This window comes from Corapipo altera, unplaced genomic scaffold (genome assembly GCF_003945725.1).
Source record: "Corapipo altera isolate COAL_440 unplaced genomic scaffold, ASM394572v1 285, whole genome shotgun sequence".
NCBI lineage: Eukaryota > Metazoa > Chordata > Aves > Passeriformes > Pipridae > Corapipo > Corapipo altera.
Window position 1 is genome coordinate 10,557 of NW_020885135.1, and position 8,885 is coordinate 19,441.

General features: G+C 59.5%; 2 protein-coding genes across 2 annotated transcripts in view; one reads left to right on the top strand and one right to left on the bottom strand.

Annotated features, from left to right (window-relative positions):
* Nucleotides 1-6,624, bottom strand: part of SLC27A1 (solute carrier family 27 member 1) — a 7,369-nt gene extending 745 nt beyond the window's left edge. Inside the window, exons 1-10 of the mRNA XM_027670091.1 lie at nt 6,258-6,624; nt 3,448-3,842; nt 3,158-3,319; nt 2,690-2,759; nt 2,464-2,555; nt 1,908-2,017; nt 1,435-1,644; nt 1,068-1,194; nt 524-661; nt 147-311 (exon numbers count right to left, since the gene is read on the bottom strand). Coding sequence (XP_027525892.1) covers nt 147-311; nt 524-661; nt 1,068-1,194; nt 1,435-1,644; nt 1,908-2,017; nt 2,464-2,555; nt 2,690-2,759; nt 3,158-3,319; nt 3,448-3,842; nt 6,258-6,424 — 1,636 coding nt within the window. The 5' untranslated portion in view covers nt 6,425-6,624. The remainder of the gene's footprint in view (nt 1-146; nt 312-523; nt 662-1,067; nt 1,195-1,434; nt 1,645-1,907; nt 2,018-2,463; nt 2,556-2,689; nt 2,760-3,157; nt 3,320-3,447; nt 3,843-6,257) is intronic.
* A 1,090-nt stretch (nt 6,625-7,714) lies between these two features.
* Nucleotides 7,715-8,160, top strand: NXNL1 (nucleoredoxin like 1). The gene has a single exon (XM_027670094.1). It carries the CDS (start codon nt 7,747-7,749, stop codon nt 8,158-8,160), a length of 414 nt encoding a protein of 137 aa, XP_027525895.1. The 5' UTR covers nt 7,715-7,746.
* Nucleotides 8,161-8,885: the final 725 nt, after the last annotated feature.

An 8,885-nucleotide genomic window follows, 5' to 3' on the forward strand; every position in this document is an offset into this window, starting at 1 on the left:
GGGAACAGCCATGCCCGCCTTGCCCTCCACACCTGCAACGGGAACAGCGGGAATGGGAATTCCCACATTTCCAACACCAATCTGCTCTCTTGGCCCACCATTCCCATCCCTCCCCAGTCCCAGGGGGGCCCATCCTGGCGTCCCACCTGGAATTCCCACTCCGTACACCACCACGTCCGTCTGGTTGAGGATGCGGCTCAGGGCTCCCTCCACCTCCGTGGTGGAGACATTCTCCCCGCGCCACCGGAACGTGTCCCCACTCCGGTCTCGGAAGTACATGTATCCCAGGTCGTCCATGACCAGCACATCCCCTGGGAAGAGCAGGAGACACCAAAAAACCCACCTTGGGATCCCTGGCCAACGTTCCAGGACGCCTCGTTCTCCGTTGGTTTATCCCAGGACGCCTCGCGGCCGTCGGTCCCATCCCAACGGGAGCACCTCGGGGGCATCCCCACCCCATTTCTCAAGGGGCAGAATCCTGGATTTGGGTCTCTGGGAAGCCAGGAATGCCGGTGGGAGGTACCTGAGAGATAGGCCTGGTCCCCCTTGCGCAGGACGTCGTGGGCGATCTTCTTGCTCGTGGCGCTCTCGCTGATGTAGCCGTCGAAGCGCCGCAGAGGGTCCCGCTGGTTGATCTGCCCCACCAGCAGCCCCGGCTCTCCTGCAGCAACGGGAACGACCCCGGAGTGACCCCAAACCCTCGTGATCCATGCCAGGAATGGGCATCCATGGGATTGACACATGGGATCGACACGAGGCAGTGACGGGATTTACGGTCAACACAAGACACCGACAGGTATGGGATCAGTTCAGGGGGACACTGATAGTTATGGGATCAATTCAGGGAGACACTGATAATTATGGGATGACACAAGGTGGCACTGACTTGTGGGATCTACATGAGATGACACCGACATCGTTGGGACCATCAATATTTATGGGAGCGACACAAGGTGGGACCAACTTTTGGGATCTACACAAGATGACACCAAGATTTTTAGGATCAACTCAAGACACTGACATTTATGGGATCATTGAGATTTATGGGATCAACACAAGGCACTCACCTGGGCGACAGGGGACACAGAGCCCCCGGGAATCCCGGATCAGCTCCATGGTGTCCTCGTTGACCTTCACCAACCGGATGGGATAAACGTTGGGCAAAATCCGGCTGTTGAACCCGCAGGCTCCCACCTTCCAAAAGACAGGGAAAAACCCCAAAAAGCTGAAGGGATTCTGTGTCGGTGCTTCCAGGGGGTTCCCTCTTGTTTTATTTTGGAAATTCACCCCAAAATTCACCCAAAATTAGGATTTTCCCCATTTTTTGTGCTAATTGCCAACATAGCTCCCGGCAATCTGTTGGCAGAGGACGAGGAAGACTCCGAGGTGCCGTCAGAGCCCTCGGAGCTGTTCCCCTTCCTGTGCCACCCTCACCTTCCCATCCAGGTTGGCGATGCTGCAGTTGCATTCCGTGGCTCCGTAGAACTCCCCGATCTGCTTCACCCGGAAGCGCCGGGTGAACTCCTCCCAGATGTGGGGCCGGAGCCCGTTGCCGACCGCGAGCCGGACGCGGTGCCGGCTCTCGGAGTCACGGACCGGCTGGTTCAGGAGGTACCTGCAGATTTCCCCGATATACTGAATGATCTGGAGCAAAGAAAACACGGCTCAGGCCTGCGGTGATCCTTAAAAACGGCGGGAAAAGGGGGAAATCGACCCCAGGGAGGAGGAGTGGGGGGAATGTTGGGTGGGAATGAATTGGCTGCAGTCAGGGAGGGTGGAAATGGGAGGAAGTGTGGATGTGGCCCTTGGGAACAGGGCCCGGGGTGGCCTCGGCAGCGCAGGGGGAAGGGGCGGAGCCGAGGGTCTCCAGGGCTTTTCCCACCACAGGCATTCCATGGCTCCCTCACCGTGCAGCGATACTTGACACAGTCGTCCCAGAAGCGACTGGCCGAGAACTTCTTCCTGATGACCACGGTGAGCCCATGGATCAGGCACTGCCCCACGCCCATGATGTTCCCTGGAAAACAAGGAGCATGGAGGGAGGGATCCAGTCATCCTGGGGAGAGGGAGGGAGCAGGGGTGGGAGGGGACAACGCCTCGGCTCTGCTGAGAGGAAGGGGAAGGGAGGGAGGGAGAAGGGAGGGAAGGGAGATGGAAGGACAGGAGAGGGGAGGAGGAGGAGGAAGGAAGGAAGGAAAGAGAAGGAAAGAAGAAAGAAAGGAGGAGGAGGAGGAAGGAAGAAGGAGGAGAAAGAAGGAAGAAGGAGGAGAAAGAAGGAAGAAGGAGAAGGAAGGAAGAAGGAAGAAAGGAGGAGGAAAAGGAGAGAAGGAGGGAAGGAAGTAGGAGGAGAAGGCAGGAAGGAGGAGGAGAAAGGAAGGAGGAAGGAAGGAGAAGAAGGAAAGCAAGGAAGGAAGGAAGGAAGGAAGGAAGGAAGGAGGGAGGAGGAGGCAGGAGCAGCCCCACCTGCCGAGTGGTAGAGGGGCAGGCAGTCGTAGATCACGTCCTCGGGGCGCATCCGGTAGGCGTAGTAGCCGAAGGCGGCGATCCGGTAATACCTGTGGGCACGGCACTGGTGGGGTCTGCTCTGGCCACACCCCGTGGCCACACCCCCACTGACTACACCCACATGGCCACACCCCACTGACTACACCCACTGACCACACCCCTGCTGGCCACGCCCCCCACTCACCTGCTGTGCACCACGATGGCCGCCTTGGGCATCCCCGTCGTGCCCGACGTGTAGATGTAGAAGAGCCGGTCTGGGAAGAGGGAAAAGACGAGTCAGGGTCTTCCCCATGGACTGGGAAACCCCTTTGGACACATCCAGAACACCACGGGGACACGGGGATGTGTCCAGAGGGTTCCCAGAGGATCCACATGTCCCAGGGCCTGTGGAGCTCCAAGGACTCGACCTGGATCCCTCCACGCAGGTTGTCCTGGGACTGGTTTAGATCTCCAGGGACATGAACTCCAAAACATGGAATCCTGGAATCTCCTGAGGGATGAGCTTTAAGGTCCCTTCCCACCCAAACCATTCCACGACTCCATGAGTTTTGAGCTTGGAGTGGTTGATTTAATCCCTCCATTCCTCAGTTTTCCCAGTTTTCTGCCACCTCCCCCTCCCACCACCCTGGGAATTAAAACCAGGATGAATCACCATCCAGGCCTTTTGACGGGATCTGCGCCAGGGGGGATTTGGGGGCGGAATTCAGGAGCGGATCCAGGTGTTTGGTGTCCACAGGGACCAGATCCGGGTTATATTCCCCGGAGCAGAACTTTTCCATGTTCTTCCCCAGCATCCCATTGACCTCCGAGACCGCTGCAAGACAAAGCCACGGACACAGCATTCCTTAGGGAGGCCAAGAGAATCCACGAAATCCCCCCAAAAACACGGAAAGGACCCAGAGGAACCCTCCCCTGCCCCTCCCGTGCCCCCTCCCCTCTCACCTGCCGCCAGCTCCCCCCCGAACACGAGGGCCTTGGCGCCGGAGGCGGCCACACAATAAACCAGCGACTCCCGGCGCAGGTTGAAGTTGATCAGCGCGGCCTCGACGCCGGCCTTGGCCAGGCCCAGCCAGAGCGCCACGAACTCCGGGCGCGACTCCATGAACAGGGCAACCACGTCCCCGGAGCCGAAGCCCAGCTGCTGGAAGAGGTTGCCCACGGCGTTGGAGAACTCGTCCAGCCGCCGGAAGGTCCAGCGCTCGCCCGTGGCCTCGTAGATGAGCGCGGCTTTGTCTGGCAGCCGCCGCGCCACGGCCTGGAAGAGCCGCGGGATCGTGGCCCGGGAGCGCTGGTGCCGCCGCAGGTGGAACTTCACCCGGAGCAGCACCCACAGGCCGCTGGGGAGGGCACAGAAACCCAGCTTTACGCTCCGAGTCGGGATTAGGGCACGGGGGGAGAGGCTGGGGAGGATTCAACAAGTTAAACTGGAGTTGGAGTTAACCCGGGATGAGGAGATCACAGTTAAGTTGGGGTGGGTTAAACCAGGGTGGGTTGACAGCAAGGTGGAGTTGAAAGTGATGCTGGGTGACATTAATGGTAGGCTGGGCTGAGCTTCAAGTTAGGCTGGGCTGTTCTTAACAATAAACTGAAGGTAAAGTTGGTTAATCAGGGCTGAAATTGAAGTTAATCAGGACTAAAGCTGAAGTTAAACAAGGGTGAACTTAACACCAGGTTGAAGTACTGGCCTAGAGTTGAACTGGAGTTAAAATTAATACCAGGCTGAGGGTAACACCAGGGTAAAATTAAACTGCGTTAAAATTAAACTCGAGCAGGACGGAAGCTAACACCAGGCTGAAGTTAAAGTTAAGCTTAACTTTAAGTTAATACCAGGGTGAAACTGGGCTGAAATTAAAGACTGACATTAATACTGGGCTGCAGCTGAAGTTAAGCCAGGCTGGGGATGGACGGGAGGGTAAATCCCAGTTTTAAGGACGTTTTCTCCCATCTTAACAATAAAACCCACTTGGAAACTATCGGATTTCCCGAGAAAAACAGCAAAACACTTCCCGACCTTCCTGCCAGGAAGGTTTGGCTGCTCCTGGGGCTCTTTTGGACACTTTTCCCCTGGGATGTGACGGCTTTTCCAAGCCAAAGCAACCCTGAGCCTCAGGAACAACACGTGGCCCCCGCGCCGAGGAATCGAGCCAAGAGCTTCCCCTTTCACCCAAAAACTTCCCCTTTCACCCAAAAACTTCCTCCTTTCACCCAAAAACCAGGACAGCTGCTGCCTCTTCCCGTGACTCAGCCTCTGGAATTCAATCCCACCCCTAATTTGAACAGTAATTAATAAATATTAACAATTCCTGGCCTTATCAAGGACCCAAACGGTGCCTCTGGGCGGGTTCGATACTGGAGCACAACAGCCCTGGCTGCTCTAGAGGGGCTTTTTTTGGGGTGTTTTCCCTAATTCCCGGAATTATTTGAGCTCTCCGAGGCGGCAGCTGCCAGGAGAAGTTGCTGCCTGACCTCATTGGCCATTGGTCCCTCTATAAAAATAGACCTGGCTTAAAAATAACTCCCCGACCCCCCTCCCTGACCGAGCCGGCCCCACCGCAGGGTCCCACCCGGGGGGATCCCGATTCCTCCCCGGAGGCCACGTTTGTCCACCGTGAAATTGGGGAATTGCTGGGCAAGCAGGGCTTGGAAGAACCCCCGGAGGCTGGAAAGGCCGTTGGAGAGCGGCGAGGAGCCCCCGTGGAGCTCCGGGAGCGATTCCAAGTGGGAACGGGGAAGGGGGAGCGGCTGGTTTTTGCCAGAGGGTCAGAGGGAGCCGAGCCCGGAACAGAGGAGCCTTTCAGAGCTCCCAGAGCCCCAGAAGGGCTTTATTCTCCGGGATTTTGGCTGGGGTTATTCCCAGAGGAAACAGCTCCTCAATGGAGCTGGCACAGGCGTCGGGAATAGCGGGACATCCTCGGGTTTTGGGGCTAAAAACCGCGGAACTGAGTGTGAGGAGGTGGGGGAATCCCAGCAGATGGGGGGGGGAGGGCTCAGTGCTCCCAGATGGAATTTTTGGGGGAATCCCCCTCCCTGTGAGCTCGGGGGGAGGGGGGGGGGGGGGAGGGAAATGGCCAGAGCCCCAAATCTTTGGGAATCCTGGTGAATAAAGGCACATCCTTGTTTTAGGGGATCTAAAATCCATGGAACTAAGGGCAGCAATGGAATCCCAGGAGATGGGAGATGCTGGAGACTCTGCCCCCACCTCAGACCCCACATTTTGGGGGGATCTCCCCTCCCTGGGAGTGTGGGGGCATCACCCCATGACTGCTCCCCTGGTGTCCATGGGATGGATCCCGGAGCATCCCAGAACATCCTGGAGCATCCTGGAGCACCCTAGGCTGGGGGCCGGGGTGGACTGGGGAGGGGTCAGGGGGTTCATGAGGGACAGGGGGGGGTCAAGGGGGTCGGGGGGCTTAGGGGTGGGGTCACAGGGGTCAGATTTGGGGGGGTCAAGGGGAGTCAGAGTCAGTGGTGTGTCACGGGGGGGGGTCGGAGGGGGGTTGGGGGTGTCAGGGTGGGTCAGAGGGGGGTCAGGTTCGAAATGGGGTTCGGAGTGGGGTTTGGTGAATCAGAGGGGGGTCAGGGTCAGGGGTGTGTCATGGGAGGGGTCAGAGGGGATTCGGGCATTGTGCCATGGGGGCCCGGGGGGGGTTAGAATTGAGATGGGGGGTCAGGGGAGGTCAGAGGGGGGTCGGGGTGGGGGTCAGGCTGAAGAACATCGCACACCCCCCCTCGCCCCGTGCCCCCCGACTCACAAGAGGTCCCGGGGCGCCGTCCGCACGATGAGCCGCAGCAGCCGCCACCCGCCGCCGCCCAGGCACAGCCCCAGCGAGGCCGCCACGCTCCAGGGCCACGGGGCCCCCAAGAGCCGCAGCAGCCCCAGAGAGCCCAGGGAGGCCGCGCAGAGCCCCGCGGGGTGCATGGCTGGGAACGGGATCCGCGACCCCGATCCGGGACCGGGGTCTGCGATCGGGGACCGGGATCTGGGACAGGGACCCGGGATCAGGGACCGGGATCAGGGACGGGGATCTGCCATCGGGGACAGGGACCCAGGATCAGGGACCGGGCTCCAGGGGATGGGGCCGGGCTCAGGGACCGGGGCTCCGAGATCGGGGACGGCGGTCCGGGATTAGGGACCGGGATCCGGGGGCACCGGGCCCGGGATCAGGGACGGGGGTCGGGCCGGGATTCAGGGAAGGTCGTTCCGGGGGTCCGGGGGATCAGGCCGGGGCTCAGAAGGGTCGTTCCGGCGCTCCGGGGGTCGGGTCAGGGCTCCCCCGCTGCCGGTGCTCCGGGGGCCGGGCCGGGCCGGGCCTCACCGCAGGATCTGGGGGTGGGTCCGGGGCTGGGGGGGGTCGGTCCGGGGCCTCTCCGGGGCTCCGGGGCCGTTCCGGGGCCTCCCCGGGCCCTCCCGGTCCCCCCTTCCCGGCGCTGCCGCCGTTACCGGAGCCGCCACCGCCTCAGACGCGGCCCCGCCCACGAGGGGCGGGGCGGAGGGAGGGGAGAGATCCTATTGGTTGGCAGCGCGGCTGCCGGCAGCGGATTGGCTGAAGCGGGGAGGGAGGGGGAGAGGGGCGAGGTCTGGCGGGAGAGGGGCGGGTCCGGGCGGGAGGAGGGCGGGGTCTGGAGGAGCCACGCCCACACGCAGTGCCGGTGCGGGGGGCGTGGGGGGGACCCCCAAAACCGGTCCCCAGGACCCCCAAAACTGGACTCACATGGACCAGGACCCCCAAAACTGGGAATCCATGGGCCTCGGGACCCCCACTACTGGAACCCCCCAGCCCCAGGACACCCATCATTGGGACCCGACACCCAAGAGCCCACAACCAAACCCCCACAGCCATAGGGACCTACACGAACAAGACTCCACGGCCCCGGGACCCCCAAAACCGGGACCCCACAGACCCAAGGACCCCCAAAACCAGGATCCCCACAACCAGACCCCCACGACCATGGGCACCTACACAACCAAGACTCCTCCGCAGTGAGATCCCACAGCCAAGACCCAACATTCCCAGCACCGCCCACACCCCCGCAACCCCAAACACCCCCCCTTGACCCCAGGACGCCCCCGCCTCATCTCCCAGCCCCTCCCATTTAATCCGATCACGGGAATCCTCTCTGCTAATCCCGGGATCGCGGCGGGGGCAGCAGAGGCGCCCCGGGGGGCTCCATCCCCCTTCTCCCGCTGCTCCGCGTCCCGATCCGTCACCTCCCCTCCTGCCGAGCCTTCCTCCCTCTGCCATGTCCGCGCTCTTCGCCGGGAAGGTGCTGAAGGCGAACCGGGAGGAGGACGAGCTGGACACGGAGCGGGAGCTGCGCGGGGCGCTGGACAACAAGGTGCTGCTGCTCTACTTCGGCTCGGGGCAGTGCCCGCGCTGCCAGGACTTCGCGCCCCTGCTCAAGGACTTCTTCCAGCGCCTCACCGACGAGTTCTACGTGGAGCGCTCCCGCCAGCTCGTCCTGGTCTACGTGTCCCGCGACGAGACGGAGGAGCAGCAGAGCGCCTTCCTGCGCTCCATGCCCCGCCGCTGGCTCGCGCTGCCCTTCGGGGACACCTTCGGCAGGTACGGCCGGGGCACGGGGGTCCTGCACCCGCGGGTGGCTTGGGGGGCCGAGGGTCTTGTCTGGGGGCCGAGGGTCTTGTCTGGGGGTTGAGGGTCTTGTAAGACTGGAGAGGTCGGTGCGGGGTGTGACTGGGAAACCCGCGGAGTCCCTGGGCTGCACCTGCTGGAAATATTTTAATTATAATATATGTCATATAATCTAATCTAATCTGTGTCATAATCTCATATAATGTCATCATATATCATATATAAAATATATATTATATATGTCATATAATATTATATGTAAATATAATACTAATGCCATTATATGTCATATTGTATATAAATATGTCATTATATATAATATATAAATATAATATCATTGTATATCGTATTATATATAAATATAATGTCATCATATATAATAATATAATACATACATATTTTATATATATTTTATATATACACATATATTTAAACAGGACCCACAGCTCTGGGTCCCCCCACAACTGGACCCCCCAACTGGGACCCCACAGCCCCAGGACCCCAAAAACTGGGTTCCCACAGCCCCAGGACCCCCAAAACCAAGGAGGTTTAATTTAAAATACATAAAATATTCCTGCTGTTCCTGTATCCCGATTTTCCATTCTATTTATAACTCCCAAACATTGCAGGCTCGGCCCCAGAGCCCTGGATTGGGATGTGGCTGGATTGGAACCAATTACTGTAACCTCGTTAGTGGCAGAACGAGCCTAATTAACACCCAGAATGATTCCCGGCTCTCTTGGAGGATAAACTGCAGGAGGTTGGAATTTGGAGCCTCTTGTTGATGTT

Coding starts and splice junctions, on each gene's coding strand:
- NXNL1 (XM_027670094.1), top strand. CDS start 7,747: ATGTCCGCGCTCTTCGCCGGGAAGGTGCTGAAGGCGAACCGGGAGGAG.